At 43.5% G+C, this 27,471-nt stretch overlaps 1 protein-coding gene across 2 annotated transcripts in view; it reads right to left on the bottom strand.

Moving 5' to 3' along the window:
* ATP7B (ATPase copper transporting beta) overlaps window positions 1–27,471 on the bottom strand; it is a 170,116-nt gene that overhangs the window by 30,310 nt on the left and 112,335 nt on the right. For both annotated transcript variants that reach the window (XM_030200444.1, XM_030200443.1), the window contains exons 9-16: window positions 26,246–26,337; window positions 25,006–25,133; window positions 22,426–22,580; window positions 17,012–17,146; window positions 13,960–14,154; window positions 11,838–12,020; window positions 9,040–9,238; window positions 1,908–2,054 (exon numbers count right to left, since the gene is read on the bottom strand). In XM_030200444.1, the coding sequence (XP_030056304.1) occupies window positions 1,908–2,054; window positions 9,040–9,238; window positions 11,838–12,020; window positions 13,960–14,154; window positions 17,012–17,146; window positions 22,426–22,580; window positions 25,006–25,133; window positions 26,246–26,337 (1,234 nt within the window). The remainder of the gene's footprint in view (window positions 1–1,907; window positions 2,055–9,039; window positions 9,239–11,837; window positions 12,021–13,959; window positions 14,155–17,011; window positions 17,147–22,425; window positions 22,581–25,005; window positions 25,134–26,245; window positions 26,338–27,471) is intronic.

The following is a 27,471-nucleotide window of genomic DNA, read 5'->3' as shown; positions in this document are numbered from 1 at the left end:
TCTGCCTGGACTCAATTCACCCCACTACACATTGCAGAAAAGCTGGGGCTTGACTTGGGAAATTTGGACACTGTCTAACCCATTACAGACGAGAATTCACTCCATTTACTAAGTCTCTACATAGGCCAAGAAGCCGGCGGAGGGTCTTGGGTAATTCTGCCATCTACCCCTCTGCCTTGGCCGTGAATATTCTCCCTTACCTGAGGGAGGTGCTATACTGAGGATGGGTGCTATATTAAACAAAGGTATCACGGAAAGAGAACTTGTACTATTCCCCTCATTCGATAACAAGAGGCCCTGTCAAACATAAAGCCTCTTGTAAAATAGAAGCAGGGTGGCACATCCAAGCCCCTCCATGTTCAGGAGCAGCAATTTTAGAAAGCTGGAGAAAAATCATGCCCCCCCCCCATACACAGATGTGGGAGCAACTTCTAAAATCACTGCTCCATTTGAAAAGGACCTCGATCCCAGTATTGGTGTCTCCACCCTCAACCAAGTAGCCCTCATCCCAGTGCCAGCTTCCCCAACCCACAGAAGCGTGAACCCTAGCAATAATACTGCTATATTATTGTTAGAGGTCTCGGTGGCCATTATGAACAGACAGAGGATCCAAGGCAAGTGCAAGTGGGCATCATTCCTGCCCCACTGGACACCAGGAGATGGCGGGGTTCTGGGTTTCTTTTCTGGCAAGGGGGTTCAGGGTTACTCCGGGTATCTTTACTTGCAGGATGGAAGAGGTTTCAAGGTTGCTCCGAGTCTTTTTTCTTGGGGAGGGGGGGTGAAGTGTCTTCTTTGATGGTACAGTTGAGGGAGGGTTGGATGCCTTCAAGTAGGTTGGGGAAGCTGGCCATTAGGGTGGGAACCCATCTGGAGATGCAGGGAGCTTTACAGCTACCCCTACAGAAGGCACTTAGACATGCCTTGGAGCAACTGTAATTTTCAACATCCAGGTTTCCCAAGGGAGACTGCAGATAAACTGTCTAACATCTCTCACTTCCCTTCCTGGCAAAGCTCTGCAATCCCACCCCCCTGCAAGCTTTCAAATCACTTCTTCTCCAGTCTTCACCCAGGCAGCAGCAGCACCACTCAAAGACTGCCTATGCCAGAATTTTCTCTTACTCTGAACCATCCCTCCCCTTCTGACATGACTTCTTGGTTTGTGAAGGGTTGGATGATTCAGAGTGAGAGTAAGTCCAGGTGCAGGAAAAAGCAACCTATGAGTACTGCTGCTGCTGCCCAGGCAAGACTGGAGTGGAATGATCTGAAGGTACGGACAGGGGAGAAGTGCGGGGGCCACACGAGGGGCTGGAGACGCACCCCCCGTGAAAAATCCTGTAAATGTTTTTGTCTTAAGCACTCAATTGTGTGCATAGGTTATATATTAGTAGCAGTTAACACACGCAATTTAACTGCCTAATTAGGTAAGAACTGGCTCTAAGTAGCAATTGTCAGTGAATTGGCACTAATTGGTCCTAATTTGTAGGTACATGCATAACTGCAAGAGGGGTGTGGATATGGAAAGCGCATGGGTGGGGCAGGGCATGCCAAAGACTTATGTGCTAAGCTTGTAGAACACTGTCAGATTCGTATGTAACTGCCACATTTAGGCATGAGCATTTACACCTATCATAGAGTTAGCATATGTGTTCACACCTAAGGTTACCCACGTAACTGCGGACTTATGCCAGTCTTCTATAATGCCAATTGAGCACTTAACTGCCATTTCAGAATTTGCCCTTAGTGCACACACTTGGAGTAACTTTCTAGAATAAAGTTACAAAAATAATGTTCATCCTCATTATTTTATTACAAGAGATATTCATTATTTCCACTTAAGAACCAATAAGTTAATATTTGTAAGTTCTTCTGTATGTTTCACATGAATACTCCTGTCAAGAATATATTACCATCAATTGCCACCAGAATGGCTGTTTGTCCTTTCATCTCATGATTAGTCATGGCGTCATCAACATCATTAGAAACCTGTAAACCATTGCGCCTCATCCATTCTCGATTTCCAATCAGAACAGAGTATATAGGAGATGCAGCAGCACCTGCCATTCAAAGACAGCATATAAACAAATACACCACTCAAACAATATTCACTTAGAAAACAGAATGAGCCAATGTTTAAGGAACATACGAAGTTAAACCAGGAAACAATGCAGGGGTGTAGCCAGATACCTAATTTTGGATGAGTCTGGGCTCAAGGTGGGTGAGCAGAAGAACCCTGCCCCACAGGTGATTCGTTCTCTCCCTTTCCTGCCCACATGTCTCTCATCCCACCCCCCATGTGTACCTTCTAAACAGCAGATCTTCGAAGGCAGCGAGCAGTGACTGATACTCACTGCTCATGCTGGCCCCACAGCCTTCCCTCTGACGCAACTTCCTGTTTTTGCATAGGCGGGAGTACATCAGAGGGAAGGCTGTGGGGCTGGTGCCAGCAGTGAGTATCAGTAGTAGTAATTTACCTAATTATAGTGGTCGAAAGTGGGGAAGAGATTTCTGTTATTGATAACAATGAATATTTCTTTAAGTTAAGGTTTTCCAATTTCTTGTATTATCTCTCTAAGAGTTGTGTAATATATAATTTGAATAAAAATAAATGGAAAAAAAAAGAAATTGTATGGATTGATGAGATTATCACGTGTCCTGATAGTGGTTGGTTGGTTAGTGGATTTAATTTAGTATCGGAAGGTGCGTTAAATATTTGGGTTTGGGTTGATTGACGGAAGTTTGTGCCCTTTCTGTTCTCTGTCATATTTACTAATGAATCGGTTCATTACAAGATGTACAAGGACACGACTATAATAAAAGAAATATACCCTTTTCTCTGAGTACAAGCAAGACTGTGAATTCTCACACATGAGTGACATTAACAGAGCCTAGCACAGGAAACAGTACCCCAGCATGCTTCACATTATTTTGGTTAAGAATCTGCAAGCCCTGTCATGTCCTGTCACTGTTACATGGTCTTTTGCGTTTACCCAATAGTGTCTTAGGTTTTTGTTGAATTTTTAAGGGGTTTTTTTTTGTGTGTGTGTCCGCTCAGTGTAGGCCCCTTTATATAGACTTGAGTTCTCTGTGGAGGTATTTTGGTTACTATCAAGTCATACGATTTCGTTGCAGCTATTTTTCCAGACAAAATGTCCCAAAAGAAGACCCCCAGCAGCTTTGAAAGGTGTTTTTGGTGCAACAAGACCATATCCATTACAGATACCCACTCATGGTGCCTGCAGTTCCTGGGACCTGGCCATGATCCATCCCATTGTTTTCTTTGTTCACAGAGGGATTCATGGTAGAGAAAAACAGAGAAAAACTTTTCAATAATAAGATTGGTTGATCAACATCAGCATTGGAAACATCAATCTCCTTGGTCTAAGAGCTGCATCAGATGCTAGATACACATCAACATCAAGAGTATCCCAGTCACCCTTGACATTGACTATTGGTAGAGCCCACCAGGAGTGATCATCATCCAATTCCTGACCAAAGAAGAGGAAGGATTTGACCTCATCTTTGCAACAAGAGGGCATGATGCATGTGCAGAATCATTCTCCATCGAAGCATGGCACCGAAGCACTGGTGTCCTTGAAGTGCCATCAACTTGAGGACCATTAATCCTCCATGACAATGGAGAGGGTGTGCCAGGCTCTACTGACCCAGGACTCTGTTTCTGATACTCCTCATGTGAATCAGGAAGAGATGCCACTCCTTCTGTGGATACCCCCACCTTTGTCGATGGCAGTCTTTGAGGAGCAACTCATGCAAAAATTCAAGGAGTGGATAGAGCAGTGGTGATCCAACTGATACTCGAGTTCCATGCTCTGCCTGAAAGAACTGCTTAACATTAAGTTGATGTTTTGCTAATAGTTATTTCATTCTAATAGAGCCACTTGCCCCCAGCAAAGCCTGCAGATTAGTGAGAACCACCAAGAGATCATCAGCGAATGTTGCCAACTTAAAGCTTTCCCCATCGATATCTACCCCTTTTACATCCACATTTGAATGAATATCCCCCACAAGGGGATCTAAATAGAGGACAAAAAGCAGTGCTTTTTTTGTGCCGGTACGCAACGGTATGGCGTACCGGCACCTTTTTTTGCCCGCCCCGCCCCCCCCCCCCCCCCCCGCGACACTCAGGCCAGTCCTGCACTTAGTTTTTTTTTTTAAAGACTCAGAACGCGCGAACAATGCAGCCAGCAGCGATTGAAAGAGGCTGTCTGGGCTGGCAGGCGTCTGCGTCGGAGCTTCCCTCACCCTCTGCGAGTCCCGCGAAACAGGAAGTTGTAACAACAAAGGCGGGACTCGCAGAGGGTGAGGGAAGCTCCGACGCAGACGCCAGCCCAGACAGCCTCTTTCAAATCGCTGCCGGCTGCATCGTTCGCACGTTCTGAGTCTTAAAAAAAACCAAAACTAAGTGCAGGACTCGCCCGGAGTGTCGCGGGGGGGGGGGGGGGGAAGGATTGGGGAGAGAAAGAGGGAAACCAACAGAGGGAAGGATTGCGGAGAGAGGAAAACCAACAGAAGGAAGGATTGGGGAGAGAGGGAAAGAGGGAAACCAACAGAGGGAAGGATTGGGGAGAGAGAGGGAAACCAACAGAGGGAAGGATTGGGGAGAGAGAGGGAAACCAACAGAGGGAAGGATGGGGAGAGAGAGGGAAAAATAGATGGAAGGATTGGGGAGAGGGAAAACACAGATGGAAGGATTGGGGGAGAGAGGGAAAAACAGATGGAAGGATGGGGAGAGAGAGGGAAAACAGATGGAAGGATGGGGAGAGAGGGAAAAAACAGATGGAAGGATGGGGAGAGAGAGGGAAACCAACAGAGGGAAGGATTGGGGAGAGAGAGGGAAACCAACAGAGGGAAGGATTGGGGAGAGAGAGGGAAACCAACAGAGGGAAGGATTGGGGAGAGAGAGGGAAAACACAGATGGAAGGATTGGGGAGAGAGGGAAAACACAGATGGAAGGATTGGGGAGAGAGGGAAAACACAGATGGAAGGATGGGGAGAGAGAGGGGGAAAAACAGATGGAAGGATGGGGAGAGAGAGGGGGAAAAACAGATGGAAGGATGGGGAGAGAGAGGGGGAAAAAACAGATGGAAGGATGGGGAGAGAGAGGGGGAAAAACAGATGGAAGGATGGGGAGAGAGAGAGGGAAAACGGAAGGATGGGGAGAGAAAGAGGGAAGACGCTGGATGGAAGAATGCAGAAAGAAATAGGGGAGACACAGCAGAGCTGCTGGATGGAAAAGGGGAATAGAGAAAGACTGGAGAATAAGAGGAAGGGGCATGGGGAGAACAAGGGTGAGGAAAAGATGAAAAGCCACAGGTAGATGAAGGAAATTAAAGAATGGATAGTAAGAATGAATTAAATCTGGACAGAGAGAGAGCCTGAAAAATATTGAAGAAAGCAAAGAAAAAGGAGACAAAAATGACAAATGGCACAGAAGAGTTAAGCGAAAACAAAGGAAAACAGAATCACAGACTGGGACCAATATGGAAAGAAAAACAGTCACCAGACAACAAAGGTAGAAAAAAATCATTTTATTTTCATTTTAGTGTTTGTAATATGTCCAATTTGAGAATTTACATTGGCTGTCTTATTTTGCACTGGGTATACTGGAGCTGTAAGAGCTTACAGAGATTATTTATCATGAAAAAAAATCACGTTATTTTTTTCTCCTATAGTACTATAATATTTTCAATGATGTCTGTTTATATGCGCCATGGCTGGTATAGGGGGTGTGGTTAATGTGGGTGTGGCTATCATAGGGGTGGAGGCATATGTGGTGACCCCGCCCATAATGAGTACCGGCACCTTTTTTTCTACAAAAAAAGCACTGACAAAAAGTAATGGTGACAATGGGCATTCCTGCCTAGTCCCACACCTAATCAAAAATTCTTTGGAAATTCGATCGTTTACCATTACCGTTGCCCGAGGCGACGCATACAAAACCTTAAGCACTGCAATAAACCGTCCTGCAAAACCATATGATTCTAAAGTGTCGAACAAAAATTCCCACCGAACACGATCAAAAGCCTTCTCGGCATCAAAACTCACCATTAAGGAAGGCTGCTGATGTATTTTCACAAACTCCAAGGCGGCCATTATACGTCTAAGATTTTTAGCTATAGAATGATTCTTAACAAACCCCACTTGTGATCCATGGATAAGAGAGGACAGTACCCGACCCAACCGATTAGCCAAGATTTTTGCAAAAAGCTTCACCTCATAGTTCAAAAGGGAAATTGGTCGATATGATGCCGGCAAAGTTGGGTCCCGACCTGACTTGGGCAGGACCACAACCTGCGCCAGGTTCAAATAATTTGGCAATGAGCTCTCGGTCACCCATGCATTACAGACTTTTGTTAAGGGTTAGACAACTGCTTCCCCCAGCAGCTTGTAAAACTCGGCCCAAAGCCCATCTGGACCAGAGGACTTACCCAATGGACTACCACCGATCGCCCCGTAGACCTCATCAGGATGAATAGGTGCGTTCAAGACTTCTCTATCTGATGGAGCAATGCTAGAAAGATCCAGGCCTTCCAAATAAAGACGACTTGAAAGGTCATCTGATTCCCGAGGAGTATGTGGTCTGATAAAAAGATTTGAAAGTGTCACAAATGGCCTCATCCGAGTGCACCATCCCGCCCGAGGAATCCCGAAGGGAGACAATAGCTCTAGATGCTTGCTTCCGCGCTATCTGGCTAATAATTTCCCATTCTTATTACCATATTTATACAATTGATATCTATAAAAACTTTGGGACTTGATCGCGCGATCATGAATTAAAGAATTTAAGGCAGTCTGTGCAGATAATAACTCGTCTTTAAGAGACGCAGTCAGACGAGTCCCAAACCTTTGATGTAAGATCAAAATTTGCCTCTCCAAGTGAAGAATTTCTCCGTCCCTAGCTCTTCTACGATGACTAGCATAGCTAATAACAGACCCTCTCAGGACTGCCTTTGCTGCCTCCCAAAAAAGGGCTATATCCAACTCAGAAGATTGATTAAAGTGCCTGTAATCAGCTCAGCTCGCCAATAGATTCTCTTTAAATTTCACATCCTGATAGAAATAACATGGGAAGGCCCAAGCTTTACGAGAGGGTCCCTGACCCCCCGGATTCCAATCCAACCAGACCGCAGCATGATCCGAGATCACATACGGGCCAATCCGCACATCCACCACATCCAAAAACAGCGACCTGGAGACCAGTAAATAGTCTATCCTTGATTGAGTTGCATGCGCTCGAGACAAATATGTGTAATCTCTTTCCGCGGGATGTAGAATCCTCCACACATCCAGAAGGTCCAGCAGAGAGCTAAACTGCGGCAGACCTTTTGCAGTCCCAGGTCTTACCTCCCGAGGGGGGCAGGATTTTCCAATTGTGGGTCTCAAACCATATTAAAGTCTCCCCCCAAGATTGAGGGGACGGAATCTTCCCTACAAAGAATGTCTACAAGTTTCTTATAAAATACACAGTCCAATTGGTTAGGGGCATATATACTACCCACAGTTACTGCTCGATGAGCAATCACCGCATGGCAAAGAACAAAACGCTCCCCCACGGGTCAGTGACCACCTTGCTAATCTGTATGGTTAAACCTTTGCGAAATAAGATGGCCACTCCCCTCTTCCGCCCCACAGCCAGCATTGCTATGCACTCTCCCACCCACCATTTAACCAATTTGGCATACTCCAAGTCAGAGAGGTGAGTCTCCTGTAATAATGCCACATCCTACTTTAAGATGCTGGAGGTACTGTAAAACCTTACATCTCTTTATGGGGGAGTGAATACCCCCTACATTCCAAGTTACAACTCTTAGCAGCCTAGGGGACATAGAAATGGAAAACTCTCATCAAAATTAAAGTCTTCAGAAAGCGAGACCATCCCAGCCTTCGTCCTCTCCCTCCAATGGAACCCACCGCCCAACCAAGACACTCTCAGCTGCGACTCTCCCCTTCCCTTAATCCCAAAACATTCATCAGCCCCAAGCACACTTCTCACATCCACACAAAATCCCAACTCCCAGACCCATATAGCTCTTTTCTGTAGTATTAGTTAACAGTGATGGAATCTCATCATGCTGCATCGAGCGATCTGCACCCTTTAGACGTCCCCAAGCCAACGAAGGCCTGCATTTCGCGCTGTGGCTTTGGGTCTTGGCAACAGGGTAACATTTACAAGCTTGGGGACATCTAAAGGGTGCAGATCGCTTAATGCAGCACAATGAGATTCCATCGCTGTTAACTAATACTACAGAAAAGATAAGTGTTGGTATTTCTCAGTTGTACGACATATTGCAGCAGTCTGACTGCATGTTTTTGCCCATTTTTGGCTTTACTTCAGATTAGAATAGCCAACTAGCATCATCAGTATAAGTTATTAACGACAAAAAATTTTGTTTGGTGCAAATGAAGAAAAGAGATGGGTTACGGCTATACAATTTGTTGTAATCCTGGAAGGTTTTTTGGTGGTCAATGATGAAGAGTTGATCTTTCGCTCTGTTTAGCTCTAGATGATTGATTATGTCCTGGAGCTCTTTGAGGCCTTTTTCCTTCCTATTTCAAAGTAAATGTTGTGATGACTGCTACTTTATGTTGAGCACATATGAAAAAATATATTTGTTGTTTGTGGAAAATTTTGTGTATATTGTAATTGATTAATTATTTCCACACCCAATTTTTGAATTGTTTAGTAGATTCACATACATTATAAACTTGTTTTCTGTAACCAATTTACCAATGTAAGCTACACTGAACCCACCAAGAGGTGGGAAAATGTGGGATACAAATGCAATAAATAAATAAATAAATGATTAGTATCAGTAGTAACGCAATTCTGACTTTACAACTAATCATGTGCACTAGTCTTGTACTTTACATGCATCAATGCCAGTACACCCTCTTACAGAAAACTTTACTTTCAATTGCTGTTAATATCATTTTTACTAAAATAGCCTTATATAGAAATGCCTTGGTAATGTCATATGATAAGCAATTTAAAGGAGAGAAAGAAGGAAGTAATGGACATACCGTCAGACTCTGGGAGAATGATCAATGAGTTGTCTTGCAAAGAAGAGTTGATAACACCACTCAGAAATGAGTTCTGCTCGTTCAAGCTCTGCTCACTCTGAGCAAGAACACTTTCAACATTACGGACTTTACAGCTAATCCCACAGCCTGGGACTGCTTGAAAATCTGTGCAGTATCCTAGTGTTTCTGTGCCAAGCTCCTGAAAAGACAGCGACAAAGGCTAAATGACAAACTCTGTCCACCATGACTGCAGAGGTTTGGAAGTAGATGCTGGTCTTCTTCTCCAGCTCTCTCCTCCTCTGCCCTCCCTCTTTCCATTCTGCCCATATGACCGTTTTCTACTATCAATAATATGAAAAAATCTCTCTCTCATCAATTCAGAAAACCATTCTGGGAAATATGCTATTTCTTTACTCTTACATACACTCTTAGATACACCTGTTCAGCATAGTAAACAGCCTACTGAAACCCCCCACAACAGAGCCAGACTGCCCAGTCACAACTGTACTGCAATGATTTTGCTGCATACTTTGCCATTAAAAGTCTCCGCCAGGATTTACAGGCAGTCCCACCCAGTCTCTAATCAGCTAACCTAGAGTGCACAAACTTGCCCCCTCCTGACACAGACATATGGGCAGTGCATTTTTTCTAGTAAAAAAGGTGCCGGTACTCAAATGCCAGGTCACCCTTCAGGGGTGGGGTGATCACTGAGGGCCCCACCCCACAATAGTCGGGCCCCCTGCAACTTGGGTTACCATATGGCTCCAGAAAAAGGAGGACGGATTGAGCCAGCCGGGTTTTACTTCCATTGCTTTCCATTGAAAGCAATGGAAGTAAAACCCGGCTGGCACAATTACTTCCATTGAAAGCAATGGAAGTAAAACCCGGCTGGCTCAATCCGTCCTTTTTCTGGAGCCATATGGTAACCCTACCTGCAACCAGTCAAAGAATCTATAACAAGGCAGAATTGGTGTGTAGGGCCTGAGCTCTTTCATTAAAACTTGGGGACCATGGGTCAATTTTAACAGAGAATAGAAAAGGTGCCGGTACTCAGTACTCCCAAGTACCCCCTCAAAAAAAGCCCTGCATATGGGACTCTTAACCCAATAACAGAGGAGGGCCTTGACAAAATCCTAAGAAATCAAACTTTTGACCAACTACCAGCTCCTTCAACCCCCACCCATCAAAGATAGTGCAGCAGGCAAGCAGGGGCCTCATAGAAGGCGCCACAAAAATCACGAACTCCTCTCTTTCTAATGGGCAACTACCAACAGCATTAAAAAGGGCAGTGGTGCGTCCTTTGCTAATAAAGAACAACCTTGACCAGGACAAATTTGAAAATTACTAGCCAGTATCCAACACCCCATTGTTAGGGAAACAGTCAACTCAGTGATTGGCTAGAAGAGAGAAACTAGATAGATCCATGTCAATCTGGATTCAGACCTGGTTATGGAACAAACACAGTCCTTGTATCCCTACTAGATGATCTTCATAGAAACCGAGACAGGGAATTTGCCTCGGTGTTAGTACTGCTAGATTTCTCAACAGCTTTTGACACTGTGGATCATGATATTATGCTAGCACAACTGGCAGAAACAGGTATCAGTGGAACAGTAGTTGCCTTGTTCAGATCTTACCCATCAGACAGGCAACAGTCCATAAGTGTTCAGCAGCACCTCATCACCACCATGGGCACCTGTGGGGTACCACATGAATTGATACTGTCACCTTTTCTATTCAATATCTACCTCAAGCCACTAGACAAGCTGATTCGGTCAATGGACACTCAGTTCTACATCTATGTGGATGACGTGCAGTTACTCATACCCACTGAACCTGACTTACCCACAGCCCTGAATAAAATGACTACCTGTCTAACATCAATTCAAAAATGGGCTAAAAACAAACTTTGCCTGAACCCAAGTAAAACTGGTTTAAAGTTAACTGGCTAAATCAATTTTCAAAGATAACCAGTTAACTTTAACTCAGCTAAAGATATACTAGCAATTTAAGCAGTCCAATATGGCTACTTACAATAGCCAGATATGGATTGAATATTCAGGGATAGCCAGCTATATTGCACGATATACCTGGTTATCTCCTAGGCGCCAACTAGGCATATTCAGCAGGGGAAATCCTCCACTGAATATAGCTGGATAACCGGTTAAGTGCCATTTAACCAGCCAGATGCCGTTCCTGGCTGGTTAAATGGTTTTGGATATTGTACAACCTACAAACACAATTGCTCCAGTTCACATTTAAGATCAGCAACATTCTACACAACTAAAGCTCTCCCTTCTCTGATTCCAGCAGCTTTCTCTGTAGTCCTACTGTGTGCTCCATCTTACACTGCTACTTAAAATCAAGTGAGAATAAAAAATACCACTTTATAGACTAGCTTGATGGCTCAGGTGACCAGTGCTGTGCACTGTCACAAGGAAAGTCCTCTCTGTTCAAATTTTTGAGGCAATATTTACAGCCCCTGCAGTGGGGTGGGGAGGGGGGGAGAGAGTAAGGACACATCATGATCTCTGCTTAAGGGTGACAATTGCTGGCCAAATTCAAAAGTCCATGCTTGCAGGGTTCTGGAACGAGCACCGGTGCATGGCTCCAGGCCAAAGGACCATCACGACAATGACCAAACTAGGTATATTGAGTGGTGAATATAAGATAGCGGAAAAAAATCCCTGGTTAGTTGCAAATGAAGGCTTATGATGCCAGATCCCAGCCCTGGTTCTGACAGAAGGGGCAGGAGGAAACTGCCAGATCAAAAAGAAAAAACCCATTTGTTTAAATACCTCTTTGCAATATTTTGTGACAGCCATCCCTAAAGGATGTTCACTGCTGGCCTCTGCAGTGCCAACCACAGCAAGGACTCTCCTTAGAGGCATCCTGGTCGTGTCCATTAGAAAGAGGACTCTCGTGACTTTAGGAACACCATGGGTGATGGTCCCCGTTTTATCAAACATCACGGTTCTGATCTGCAGGAAAAAACATTAGTTTTATTTTCAGCTTGATCTTGCCATACATTTTTTTCTACTCTTGAGAATATTGCACATATGCCTTTGCGATTTTGATTTCTATAAACAAAGTAATTTGTTTTGTGGATGCACAATTTTTTTTGGTGTGGTTATAATAAATATTTCCTTAATTTTCATCTAGCAGACTGCTTTTTTTCTTACTGTATTACTTTTGTCCTTCAGGTGTTTTAAGAATGTGACAATTTCATGCAGTCTACAAAAACTGCCCACTCTATCTATGGGTATATTTATATATGGCGTTCTACCACGTGCATAAGATTTAAACACAGATAGGGGAGAAATTCCTGGAGGAACAGTAGCATGAGCATAAGTTTACATGGGAAAAGTAACTGCACAAATCGGGGCAGATCTGTGCACCTCCTTTTGCTGGCATAATTTTCAAAGGGAAATTTTTCCTACTGAAAATCGATATAAAGTCTGTGGGTAGAAAATACCCAGAGACTTTACACACAGATGCATTACTAGAAAGCCGACATGTCCATCACTTGCAACAAAACTGGCTTATAACGTGCAGAGGAGCTTGGATGATTTGGTAAACCTGAATCAGAGATTAATAAAACTACACAAATCCCACACCTATAAGCATTTCTTTAAAAAGGTGTTTTCCAAACGACTAGAGCATTAGGCTACTACCAGCTATTACAACGTGGCTTTTCAATAAGAACACAGAACAAGAAACACAAAAGTCCATGCATTCCAGACCAAATTGTATTGCATCATAAAGCAACCTATGCTTCTTCCAAGGAAGATTCTATTGCTGAACTAGAACACTGCCATTGCTAGCAGCTCTCTGAACATGCCATGTGCTTGGACTGTCTGAAAATGTGAAGTCCAAAAAGGTGCCTATGTTACAAAGGCAACATATGCACTTGAGTGCTTTTATAAAATAGGCTCTCCTTATTAGCCCCACTAGTAATACGCTCCAAAGTTGGTGTAAATGTGTGCATGTACTCTAGGTGGCAAGAATGCACATAAATGCAAGTGGGCATTCGCATGGCCAGAGTATGGGTGGAGCATGGGCATGGCTCACACTTACGCACACAGGTTATAAAATCTTATAATCTATGTTCTTTTGCAATCTAGGTGTGAGCATTTACACCACACTATGGCTGGTGTAAATGTCCATGCATACAAGGTTGGTACAAATGAGGCATAAGCCATGAGACAACAACCAGTGCATTATCTCGTTTGGTTTAAAAGGTACTTTAGATTATAGCATGAGATTTGTGAAGTACAGCATTTGAATTCATCCTTAAGACTCCTGATTTATGCTGTGTGGCCAAAACATGATTTGCGACGAGTCTTTGGATGTTTTTATTAAAGTTGTACTTATTTACAGTACAGTGTTCTGATCAAATATCCACATAGATGACAGCATATGACAAGACTCACCATCACATCTGTATTAGAACTCCTTCATTTGGTTACCTTAACCAAACTGTTATCATTTATCGCTATACCTTATTTTACATTTTGCATATCTGATATGTATTAATTATTTCTTCTAATTTTCTTGATATCTTTCTACATTAATTGTAACAATACTCTGTTCATCTCATTCCGTTAATGACGATTGTCATTGCGGCATAACGTAAGCCACATTGAGCCTGCAAAGAGGTGGGAAAATGTGGGATACAAATGCAGCAAATAAATAAATGTACCTACTTAATCTAGTTTATTTTTCTTTTGTTGTCACCTTCGCTGTGTCTTTTACCTTTGTGCCCTGTGAGTTACTTTGTTCTTCTGTTTCTTGTTGATCCCTATTACTGTACTTCATAAGCGTGTTGTCCCTTCTTCCCAAATAGAGACATGTTGAAAACCAAACTAGTATGTTCTATGTCAACATAAACAGAGAATAACTGAAGTATGTGTTATGAACCTTGTGTGCCATTTCCAGTGGCTCGCCACCTTTGATCAGAATGCCATTCTGTGCAGCAACTCCTGTGCCAACCATCACAGCGGTAGGTGTGGCCAAGCCTAGGGCACAAGGGCATGCAATAGAGAGAACTGTAATGGAAGTCTGAAATGCAACCCTTATGATCACTTCTGCTTGGGAGATATTTTTACTGTGACTCTGAAAATAAAAAACAAAATCAGTATGAGACAAAAATATATTCAATAAAAGATATGCAAGACAGCACAAGACTATAAGAAGGGTATTACTTTCAAAAATGGACCTGGAAAAATAATGTAGCAATTTTAAAACCCCTTCATTGCTGAAAATGGTGGGAAAGGCTCCCTTTTTTCACATGCAAGTTGGCTTGCCCCATAATCCAAATTTTCTGGTCTAAAATCATCTCACAGATACATCAGATTACCTCTTGTTCATTACCTGTTAATCCAGTTGTCCTAATGCTAGGATGTACTTTGGAGTGGTTTGAACTTAAACCTAATCAGTAGAACATATGCAAGAGGCTGAAAGACACACTACTGAGGCATACTGGGAACAGCCAGTATCATCCTGGTTCCAAAAGGTCAGGAATGTATTATTTCATTCAAAAAAATCACTTCTATTAAAAGGACCATTATCCCCATGTAATGTGCATTTAGTGACTCTTCTAATTAATCAGTAAGGTTATAATACCTTTTGGTGTTGCTTGTGGGTTAAAATTTCTTGACCAAGAATATAATTTTACTTTTTGGTGGTATCTTTTGTGTGTGTATCTTACAAGCTAATTGGAACCCAGTGGGACACAGTCTCTTCATATAAGTATGCAAGGCAAGACTTACTTGATGTGTATTTTTTCTTTGCTTTCTGTTGAAGTATGAGCATATATTAATTGGAGAAATATCTTCTAAATCTCCCCTCCTTATTGACCAGGTTTTCGTTTGTATAATTAATTTGATCTTTTTTCTACTGTAAGATCTCATTGTTAGCGTTTTCTTTTTACATTTTCTATTGGAGATGCTACTTCATCGTATATGCACTAATTTTTCAACCATGGCTTCAATGGAAAATCTGTTGAAAATAACTTAAAATAAAGGGCCCTGTTTACAAAGCCGAGCTATAGGCGCACTAGCATTTTTAGCGTGTGCTAAAAATTAGCATGAGTTAACATTAGAGACACCCATATGAATATATGGGTGTCTCTAGTGTTTAGCGTGTGCTAATTTTAGACCATGCTAAAAACACTAGCACACCTTAATAAACAGTGCCCAAAGTGTTTTACACCAATAAATCAGGTCCACATATGTGCATTGTAGAAGCCACATCATTCTAATGCATTTAATATACTACTTTTCCTTGTCATACACAACAAAGAGGACACTGGCAGAGGTGAGCGTTTTGCTGACTGCTGCTGGCATTATTCAGTGATGGGCTATGTTTGGGCTTCGGTATTGAACATCTAATTTATGAGGAGCCAGCTAGTGCTTAGCTGTTTAAGTCAATATTTAAAACTTAAGCAGCTGTTGTTTACCGCAAAAAGATAGGACTGTGTTTAATGCGGTCCCATTTATGCAGTTACCCGGCCAACTGCTGATTCCGCCTCTGGAATGCCCCCAAAATTGTCTTTCACTTACGCACCAACTGCTATTTTCAGTGGCGATAGCCAGTTAAGTGCCACTGAAAATTGGCAGAGAGCCCTGAACAAGTGATTTAACCAGTGAGCAGCTGTTTCTAGTCTGTTAAATCAGTTTGACTATCAACCAGATTCTGTTCAGGACAGGGAAATAACTCATGTAGACTCCATTTCTAAATCTTCATAATTAGGTTTTTAAATATTGGAAACCACTTAGATAACATCTTTATAGTTGGTGTATCAAATAAACTAACCAATAATTCACATGTAATTTTCCATACAAAACAGGTGCAATCTCCACAAGTACACTGTACCTATGAAAAGTTTTAAAATGAAAGTATATATGCACTTTCATTTGGAAAACTGGAGCAAAACCCAAAAGGTAAGAAGTACACACAGACTCCAGTCAGTTCAAAACTCTGCTGCCCGTCTCATCTTCCGCCAGGGTCGCTTTACTCATACTACCCCTCTCCTCAAGACCCTTCACTGGCTCCCTATCCGTTTTCGCATCCTGTTCAAACTTCTTCTACTAACCTATAAATGTACTCACTCTGCTGCTCCCCAGTATCTCTCCACACTCGTCCTTCCCTACACCCCTTCCCATGCACTCCGCTCCATGGATAAATCCTTCTTATCTGTTCCCTTCTCCACTACTGCCAACTCCAGACTTCGCGCCTTCTGTCTCGCTGCATCCTACGCCTGGAATAAACTTCCTGAGCCCCTACGTCTTGCCCCATCCTTGGCCACCTTTAAATCTAGACTGAAAACCCACCTCTTTAACATTGCTTTTGACTCGTAACCACTTGTAACCACTCGCCTCCACCTACCCTCCTCTCTTCCTTCCCGTTCACATTAATTGATTTGATTTGCTTACTTTATTTATTTTTTGTCTATTAGATTGTAAGCTCTTTGAGCAGGGACTGTCTTTCTTCTATGTTTGTACAGCGCTGCGTATGCCTTGTAGCGCTATAGAAATGCTAAATAGTAGTAGTAGTAGTACTTTGTCCCAGTGCAGTAGTCTGAAAACTGTCACTATTTTTAACAAAAATCTTACAAAACAGACCCCTACGTGGCATAAATGCACAGGAGGCGAGTCTCTTTCAATTGAAAGGAAGCATAGGAAGAAGGTGAAAGGGGATAAACTTAGAAGTAACCTGAGGAAAAACTTCTTCACAGAAAGGGTTGTGAATTTGTGGAATGGCCTCCTGGGTAAGTGGTGGAAACGAAAACAGTATCTGAATTCAAGAGAGCTTGGGACAAGTACATAGGATCTCTAAAGAGAGTGAAAAGGAGAGCAGATGGCATGGATGGGCAGACTGGATAGGCCATATGGTCTTTATCTGCCTATACTTTTCTATGTTTAGGACACACTTTTCAAGAAAATGGTGTAGTACAGCTGAGATTACTTACAGGGAAGTATTTCATAATAATCTCAAAATTGACAAAGCCAATTATGATCCAGACTATCAAAGTCACTGTTGAAATTATGATGATAAATGGAACAAAATAGCCGCTGATCCTGTCTGCCAGTTGTTGGATTGGTGCCTAGAAATGAGAAAAAATATACAATTTATTTTAACAAGATAAAAAAATGTTAACTGAAAAATATTAACTGCAAAAAAGAAAACAGATAAGAAAGAATATATGTGTAAGGGATAGCAATAGAAGCACCTTACAATCTTTGGATTGTATTTTGGTCTCAGACACAAACTCGATAGCTGATGCTAATTATCTTTAGGTGCCACCAGCAGTTGGGTATATTATGTGGTTTTGTGCAGATAGCTTCCCACTTAGGAATATCATAGGAGGAGACAGATAAATGAGATATCATGCAAGACTAAAAAAAAACAAGTGAGTGTGAGGAATTTTTGTCTTTGTTCATTTTTTCTGCCACTCTTGCAGTAAGCACAGAACTAACGAGGAGTTCTCGGCCTAATTAGAGTTGGGTCCTGAGTACCAAACCAACCAAACAGCAAATAGTGGAGGAGTATCCCTTCTTTCCATCCAGATAAAGAATGCAGTGACCAGAATCAGTGAGGTCCTGAGTACAAGGTTGTAGGATTGAAGAAGTCCAAAAAAATTGAAAGAGTTGTAGTTTGCTCTAAAAGCCTTCCTGAGTAGGGTCAGCACTCAAGTCAGAGAGTCAAAGAGACTGATGAATAAAGGTAATGAGTGCCCTGAGTATTTTGGGGTGTTTTCCAGCCCCAAGTGGTACAGAAATCCTTAGGAGAAGAAAGGAGATTCTTTGGTACTTTGTCTACACAAACATTCTCAACTGGTTCAAAGAACCGAAAGGATGTAGACGTGAAGGAGTTTGGAATTTGGTGTTTGAAGAATGTCTTAACAGTTTTCAGAAGTTGGAGAATCCATAGGTGAGAGTAGTGATGAAAAATAAGCGAAGACCCATCTGCCTGAGTAGGAGTGCACACTGATGCTTCAATAAAGATTCACCTCCATTTCCATCCTCCGAGTCTTTTTTTGGAAGACTATTCATATTACCCTACTTTGCTGTTTTGGCTGTTAGACTCACGTAGGGGCGCATTCTTTTTTCTTTTGTTGGGTTTCACTGCTTCAGTCAGACATGAGAAAGTCCAGAGTTTTATAGAAAAGATTAATGATTCAGAGGTGGGGAAAAGACTAGAGGTTCCAGAGGAGTGAGCCAAATGATTTCAACATGTAATAACTTGTTTCATGTTATTTATATTTTTTCGTTGCTGAGTTTTTCACCTAGCCAAAGTACTTATCAATGTTCTTCTGTAAACTGCTAAGAAACAACTTGCTTGGATGAGTGGTATAGTAAATTTCTCATAAATAAAAAACAAAGACTATGGAACCAATACTTGAATGCACATATCCAGATAACGGCTGCAATTGTCTGGTATTTGAGCTGAAAGGAGCTATCCATGGATCTTCAGTAGCACTACAGGGATAATGCCATTGAATATCCTTCCAGACCTCAGCATATCTAGTATAGTGGTGGAGAGTGAGTGGAGGAAGAAGTTATTCAGAGAGCGGTAACCTGCTATCCAAAGCTATCCGGATAACTATCCGGATAAGTTATGTCAAAAAAGTTTTTGTCTGGATAACTATCCAGTCAGTGGTTTGAATATTGCCACTATCCAGAAGCTGCAACATTTCCCGCTTTATCCAACTACTCAGCACCGCTCACAATTTGGATTATTTGAATATACAGATTATCTTTAACTGCTACAGCCAGCAGTAGTAAAGTTCACCCACCCTTTTGCCAAACCAAATTTGCATAATTGATTTTGACAGGTCCCAAGCCCACTTCCAGGTTATCAGCCAATCAGAATTGAGATTCTGACTGAACCCTGCCAACTATCTGTGCAAGCCATACCCATTCTCTGCCCAAACCACACCCCTCCTACCCCAACCTTTGTTGCATTCTCGAGGGCCTTGGCATTCTGTCAGGTCCTCGAGGCAGGCCTGGAGTTCGTGAGCCCTTGGGCCACTGCCGAGGAGCGGCAGGCGAGACCACCTCGGGACTGGAAACACAGAAGAGCAGAACTGGAACTCTGGACTGGAGTAGTACAAGGCAGGCAACTAGAACAGATGAGACAGGAACAGCTTCACCTGCACCTAGCCACCGTTCCTCCGGAGTTGAGCTCCGAAGTGCAAGCGGCCGGCAGGACTTGCAGGATAAGGCAGGAACTGAAGATCCAGAGGACCCACCCTGGGTCTGGGATACACGAGGGCAACAGGGCACAGAACTAGACTCAGACAGTGTGCTGCTGCACAGCCACTAGCAAGACCCAGAAGACAGACCAAGGAACACAAGGCGTACAGAAGCTAGCAGGAGCAAGGACTAGGGCAGCAACACACTAGGCAGAACGGGGATCCGGGAATACCCACAGGGTAAACCCTCTAGCTAGGTGGAGACAGGATACAGGAATAATCACCCAGGAAAACACACTAGCCAGACAGATACAGGATTCAGGATATACCCTCAGGATATACAAGCAGGGTAGGCACATAGGCTAGACAAGGCAGGGTTCAAGGTAAAGAGAGCAAACCAGGAATAACAGGCCAAAGGTCTTGGGCAGGCAGCACAGCAAACAGAGTAACCAGGAAGAACAGGCCAAGGGTCTGAAGCCACAGCCGTTCCACACACTGACTGGGGAACTCACAAAGGCTGAGGCTTCAGATACAGACAGAGAACAAACCCGGACAAAGGCTTCACCCCAACCCAGGGTAAGCCAGGAACAGAGGCTTCACCCCAACACAGGGTAAGCCAGGAGCAGAGGCTTCACCCCAAATACAGGGTAAGCCAGGAGCAGAGGCTTCACCCCAAACACAGGGTAAGCCAGGAAGGACCCACAGTCCACAGACAGACAGTGGCAGGGAATACCCCCCACGGAAGGACAACAGAGACACAGACACAGAAAGAAACTGGGCTGGAACCCAGAGAGAGGCTAAGCAGTAGTGCAGCAGACACTTACTAACCTGACCTGGCCTAAGAGCATAACACCTATGCAAAGGCCCTGACTGCAAGCACAGCCCTTCCTTATGAAGGCTCTCATTGATGAGTCACCAGCAGCAGGACAGAAGCAGGAAGTACACTGACCCCAAAGAGAGGCTTGACACACATAGGAAGTGAGCCCACAGGAAAGACAAGCAGCAGTCATCTTGGAAGCTGGCACAGAGCCGGTGGCAGCCATCTTAGATGCTGGCTCCCCAGAGAGGCATAGCACACACAGGTGAGGTCTAGTGAAGTAATCAGCACACAGAGCCAGAGACAAGACTAACACAAAGACAGACAGAAGCCAGCAGAGCTGCTGGCCCCCAGAAATGAGGTAAGTCTGAGGGTGGTCACGGCCACAGACGTGACACCTTTTGATGACATGATTGGAAGTAATGTCATAACTCCACCCTACACAATGCCCCTTTTGGTGATGTCACAGAAAGTGACATTATAACTCTGTCCAGACCATGCCCCTTTCCCAAGATGGCAGCAAGTGTACGTTGCACAAATCCAAGATGGCAGCATCCATATTGTCACTTCCTGTGATGTCGCAATCTAAGATTGCAGCGAGTAGTGTAAACCACATGATGGGATGTGACGTCCATTGCCCCTATATTAATATATTTATTTTATTTTTGTTACATTTGTACCCCGCGCTTTCCCACTCATGGCAGGCTCAATGTGGCTTACATGGGGCAATGGAGGGTTAAGTGACTTGCCCAGAGTCACAAGGAGCTGCCTGTGCCTGAAGTGGGAATCGAACTCAGTTCCTCAGTTCCCCAGGACCAAAGTCCACCACCCTAACCACTAGGCCACTCCTCCATGAATATCATAGGTACCCCAGTTGCTTCAGCAAAAAAACCAATACCACCTTTGGTAATGAAAATGGCAGCTTTTTCAGCTTTTAAATGTTGATTATTTTTCTTAACAGATATTTAGATTGTTTGCTTTTTTATGTATTTATTATATTTGCTTTTTTATTTATTTAACAGGAGGAAAAAGACCTCAGCAGTCACCTGCTTTTTGGTGATGTCCATTTTAGGCAGCCACAAGAGTTATCTAAATACTCTCTGGAGAAAGGATATAGGCAGCCCATGAACTTCAAGTCCCTGAAACCAAGTCTATAGCCTCATATTCTGGACCTGCTCTGAACTATCACAGTGCAAAGGTTCCTATGTTTTGGGGGGTTTTTTCCCAATAAGCTTTATTATCCAGACAGTCCTGGCTCTGTAATACAGGGCTATACCATGTTTCCACCCCCTTTTGTTTTGGTTTTGAGGAAGCTCTGCTACGAAAGGGAGGGAAAGAGGCCCATCAGGGTGCACATGCCTGCTGGCAGGTTACCTTGGGACCTGTGCCAGCCCATCCCAACAGCCAAAAGCCGATGGACTAAGGTTTGGGACACTGGAGAGAAAAAACCCTTCTCCAAATTCGACTAGGGTAAGGACCATGGACCGATCCCTGGGAGACAACCAGGCCAAGCGACTCTACCACTAGCCCACCAGGCCATAGACTACAGACCTGGGATACAGGACTAATAGAAAGAATCCAGCTGCATCAATCCAACCTGCAGTATCTATTGGAGGTACAGAAATACTGACAAGCTCCAGGCTGTACTACTATTTATGCTGGTGATGTCACTGGAAAGTATCTTGTTCTCTACCTCCATTTGCTGGTAGCTGAGCAGAATCCCATTGGTCTACACTGGTCTAAAAGGATTAAAAGGAAAAGCTAATTTACTTTTTATTAAGTTAAAACCTAGACTTAATCGCACCCTCAGTGGATTAAGTGCTTTGACTACTGAAAGAAAGAGCATATCCACTGAATATTGGGGATTGTAGTTGAAGAGAATCCTCTCACCATCCCACATGCCCAGAAGGTAATGAGTGTCTTTTCCTTCACCCTTCCCCCCCAACCACCACCCTCCATGGATCTCGAAGTGAAGAAGGCACTAAGCAGAGGTTACAGATTTGTTTTGTTAAATCTGTTATTACTTTTAATTTAGTGGATGAAAGAAATCATGATGCTCCTATTGAGTCACAAACAAAATTAATACGTCCTTTATTTGCCCTCTAAACTTTCAATGTCTTTTTTTTTTTTTCTTTCTCCTTCCCATAGTCCCAATCTTTGCAAGGGCATTTTGTTTTTTTAACCAGGGCTCTAAGCCCAATAGGTGTTACTGTTTTATGATGACTGACTCCCTCTTGGAACAATGATCACTGCATCTGCGAGATCTCTGGCACAGCCATCACTCAGATAGGCATGCCACAGGCAGAAAGTTGCTAAGAAGTACATCAAACAAAGTTATTATGAACATACTTGGTTGAGCGCCTATTTTTACCTTTGACATTTGAGCTTCTTCCACTAATTTCACAATTTGGGACAGAGTGGTTTCAGAGCCAACATGAGTTGCCTCAACAAGAACTGAGCCATGTGCATTTATGGACCCGGCAATCACCATGCTTCCAGGCTTTTTAGTGACTGGCATAGGTTCTCCTGAAAAGAAACAAACAGTGGGAGTGAACACTATTGAAGCATTTAATAACCAAATGCAACAATGGGTTCCTTATTCTATAGGTCACAGGTGGGCTACCTTGTCCATGGCCCAAGCAGGTTTTGGCAGATCAGCAAATTAAGCGGCCTAGTTTTGAACAAAAGACGTCCAAATGCTAGAAGTCTAAAACAGAGAAGGAGTGGCTTAATGGTTAGTGCAACAGGCTTTGATCTAGCAACATGGGTTCAATTCCCACTGCTGCTCCTTGTGACTTTGGGCAAGTCAAATGCACAAGGGACATTTTTGGATATGACATCCAAGTCTGAATTTGGACGTTTTTTGTAAAAACTCCAAAATCAGAACAGGAAATGTCATTTTCTACAAAAAAAAAAAAAAGTCTCTTTTCCTTTTGAAAATGCTGTTTGGAAAAATGTTTTGTGATTTGGATGTTTTATTTTTTTGGTCCATTTTCAAACAAATACAACCAAATGCAAAACATACAAAATACACCAGAAAATCCACAATAAAGTGAAACCACTCACATATTCTAAGTGTAGTAAAAGCTTTGATTGTAATGTAAATCTCAAAGTGCAGTAAAAGCTTTGGTTGTAATGTAAATCTCAAAGTGCATCAGAAGGTCCATACGGGAGAGAAGCCATTTGCATGTATAGAGTCTGGTAAAAGCTTTGGTCAGAAGGTAAACCTCACAATGCACCAGAGAATACACACAGGAGTGAAACCATTTACATGTCCTGAGTGTGGTAAAAGCTTTGGTTGGACAGAAAGCCTCACGTAGCAACAGAGAATCCACACAGGGATGAAACCATTTTCATGCACTGAGGAGGTAAAAGCTTCAGTTGCATTGGGACAGTTAATTAGGGACTGTACACTCTTGCTATGAAGTATGGAAAAATAGCACTCTGTTATTTAGATATATGTAATGAGACCTACTTTTCAACTACAGATCCGAATTCAAAGGCCAAATCTAATGATAAACAATAGACACAAGGCTCAGATGTTATATAAAAAAAAATAGAAAGCTTGGCATCAGGTACAATAGTGGAAAAGTGACATCCCAGGAAAGCAATAGGGCATCCTTGGGGGCACTGCAGTGGACTTCATAAAATGCTCCCAGGTACACATCTCACCATTGCTCCCTTATCTGCTGAGCCACCCAAAACCCACTACCTTCAACTGTACACCTTACAGGTGAAGGGAGAACCAATATGTGGGTACTGTGGGTTTCTGGTGGGTAACAACTGTAACAAGTAGGGGGAGGTAGAAGCCTGGGTCCACCTGTCTGCAGTGCACCACACCACTACTAGACTACTCCAGGGACCTGCATGCTATTCTAACTGACCTGAGTATAACATCTGAGGCCGGCATAGAGGCTGGCAAGTAATATTTTTTAATCACATTTTCTTGGGGTGGGAAGGGGATAGTGACCACTGGGGGAGTAAGGGGAGGTGATCCCCGATTCCTTCCATTGGTCATCTGGGGCACCTCTTGTGTGGAGTAGAGGAGTAGCCTAGTGGTTAGTGCAGCAGGCTTTGATCCTGGGGAAGTGGGTTCAATTCCCACTGCAGCTATTCGTTATAAAAACAGGTCTAGCTCAAAACACCTAAGTTTTAGTCTTGGACATCTTTGTTTTGTTCCATTATTGCTGAAAGACGTCCAAGTCTTAGGAGTGCCCAAGTCCCACCTTGAACACGCCCCTGACATACCCCCTTGAGATTTAGACGTCCTTCTGACGGACTTCAGAGAAAAACATCTAAAAAGAGGTTTTGAAAATACAGGATTTGGACGTTCTTGTGAGATAAATGTCCAAATGCAGACTTATGTCACTGTTTGGACGCTTTTCTCTTTTGAAAATGAGCCTGAATGTCTACTAGCTGCACAATGTCTACTACTTTCACTAACAGTGCAATTTTCAAAGTGATTCTGCAAACAAAAAGCATTTCCCTATGTCAATCAGCTCTCTGAAAATTGCCTACTCAATATGCAAGTAAAAAGTACACTCACAGTGCCTAAACGTACGTAGTTTCCTCCGCTTTTGGGGTGAGGCATGCCCAGAGGTGAGGTTAGGGCAGGAAGCAAATCAGGCATACTTCTGTATTTACAAAAAGTATGAGTGTTTTAGGTGAAAAAAAAAGTACTTATATCAAAAGGAGATACAGAATAGGGATTGTAGTTACAGAATAGGGATTGTAGTTAATGAATACTATTTCTGGGCCAGGTAAGAAGAGCCTAGAACTGATCTCACTAGAGATTCCAAGGAAGATGTTTTATGTTTGTGATAGTCTCACAGGTTTAGTTCATCTCACTGGTGGAGGAACCCTGAGGAGATCTTCCTCAGGGCTTTTCTCGGATTCAGGCACTCAGTTTTTAAACACAATGTATCCAGTCGTGCCAAGTAAAGACACTAACCTGTGATGAGAGACTCATCCGCCATAGAGTTGCCTTCAATGACTTTTCCATCAACAGGAAACTTGCCACCAGGGACCACCTTTACTACATCTCCTCGCTGAACCAAGTCTACTGCCACCTGTTCTTCTCTGCAACATACAATACAGGCAGGTCTATGTGAAAGATGCTACTACTACTTCTCATCATTTCTATAGTACTACTGGCAATGCAACGCTGTGCACAAACAGGTAAGACAGACCCTGCTCAACAGAGCTTTCAATCTGTTCAAGACAAACAGGACAAATAAGGGATTGAGAGTTTCAATTATGGGAATGAATGAAATAACATAGGTAGTGAACAGGTGACTAAGGGCCACTATTAAGGCATGATGGAGTGCAAGTTAATAACTGTGGAACAGGCCCAAAAGCCTGCCTGCAGGCTGTGCCTCCTTTAACTTCAGGCAGGCTTGAACTGCCATTTTGATTTTAATACGGAGGGGTAAATTTTCAGATGGCATCATAACTATCTTAAGTGTTGGTCCCAGTGCCTGGCTTACTAGGTATTATAGTGCTGCTATCCATATAACTAGTTACACTGAATATATATATCCAGCAGTGACTGCACTGGCACGGTCCTTTTAGTTTATGCCTGCTATTGTCCTGTTTGGCAACTTAATCCCCAGTGTTAGAACTGTGAGACTAATGCTAAGGGGCTTTGGGTGCCATTTTGAACCCAGATGCTGATGGGGCAGGAGCAAATGGGGATTGCTCCTGTCCCCCTTCTCCCCTCACTAGCCACTCAGGAATATCCCTGTAGGTGCTGGGGGGGGGAGGGACTGTAGGAATGATGAGATTTGTAAGAAGGGGATTTGGAGGCATGGGGGGGTTCTGAAAAGGGGCTTTTGAGGGGTGGGAAGCTAATTTCATTACAGAACCAGCCCAGTACCAATACCAATATATTTGTTGTATACTGCTATATCCCTAGGCATGGGCCCCATGCAGTTCATAATAATAGCACAAAAATACAGCATCTGTATCAGAACTTCCTGATACAGAGAAACGCTTCAGGCTGGGTGAGAAGCAGCACTATTTTCACTGCAGCAGTGAGGAGTAGGGAGAAGGAGCCGTACAGGAAACGAAGGAACAGGGGATGGAAGGATCAAAGAAGGGAGATGGGAGGGGAGGAAAGAGCAGGGAAACAATGATGCACAAGGTTAGGGGCCAAAATAGTCAAACAGCAGCAATAAATAACTACTGAGTACCTGAGGATAGAGTGGTCTGGTCCAAGTATTACAATAGTTGCCTCTGTAGCTTGGAGAGAGATTAATTTAGAAAGTGCTTCTGATGTTTTGCTCTACAAAATGACAGAGATAAACTGATTGAAATAACCAGACTAAATCCAACTTCTAACTAAATCAAACCCAGTGCTTAACCATTCTTTTCACTGCCCTTCTAGAATTTTAGGGGCCCTTTTACTAAGCCGTGCTAAAATGTGGCCTGCACTCTTTTTAGTGTGTGGGTTTCCCATATAATGATGAGACTTTCAGAGTGGCAGTAAAATGGCCGCAATTTCTATTTTTCCCCTTTCATGGCCATGCACTAATTTCCCAATTAGCTTTGTGAGCCCTTCCACCAGACATTTACTAAACAGTAAGGACTCCCACACTAACCCTGCTCTAATTGGGCAGTGAGCAGCAGTTTACCCATACTACCTGATTAGCGCAGGGCACACCTACTCTCCAAATTCAAACGCCCCCCCCCTCCCCACTGAGGAGATGCTGCATGAATGGGGGGAGAGAGAGACACCGAGAGGAGATGCTGCATCAACGGGGGGAGAGACACACACACAGAGGAGATGCTGCATGAATGGGGGGACAAACACAATGAGGGGACAGGTGCACACACACAAAGAAGATGCTGCAAGGGTGGGGGGAACAAACACACACACAGAGATTCATGCAGCATCTCCTCTCTGTGTATGTCTCTCTCCCCACATTCATGCAGCATCTCCTCTATCTGTGTGCGCGTGTCTCTCCCCAGCCATGCAGCATCTCCTCTCTGTCTCTGCCCCTCTGTAGCATCTCCACTCTGTTTCTCCTTTCCCTGCAGTATTCCCTTTTCCTTTCCTACAGCATCTCCTCTGTTCCCCCTCTCTGCAACATCTCCACTGTTTCTCCCTCTCCCTGCAGTATCTCCTTCTCTATTTCTCCTTTCCCACAGCATCTCCTCTGTTCCCCCCCTCATAGCATCTCCTCTCTGATTGTCCCCCCCTGCAGCATCTCCTGTTTCTGCCCCCTCCCACAGCATCTCCTCCCTTTTCTGTTCCCCCCCATAGCATCTCTCCTCTGTCTTTTCCCCATGCCGTCCAGCATCATCCCTCTATCTCTGTGGACACACAGAGAAGATGCTGCATGAATAGGGAGGGGGAGACACACACACACACAGGTGATGCTACATGGCTGGGGGAGAGAGAGAGAAAGAGAGAGGA

Source organism: Microcaecilia unicolor, chromosome 4 (assembly GCF_901765095.1).
Source record: "Microcaecilia unicolor chromosome 4, aMicUni1.1, whole genome shotgun sequence".
NCBI lineage: Eukaryota > Metazoa > Chordata > Amphibia > Gymnophiona > Siphonopidae > Microcaecilia > Microcaecilia unicolor.
This window is presented reverse-complemented; position numbering and strand designations above follow the sequence as displayed.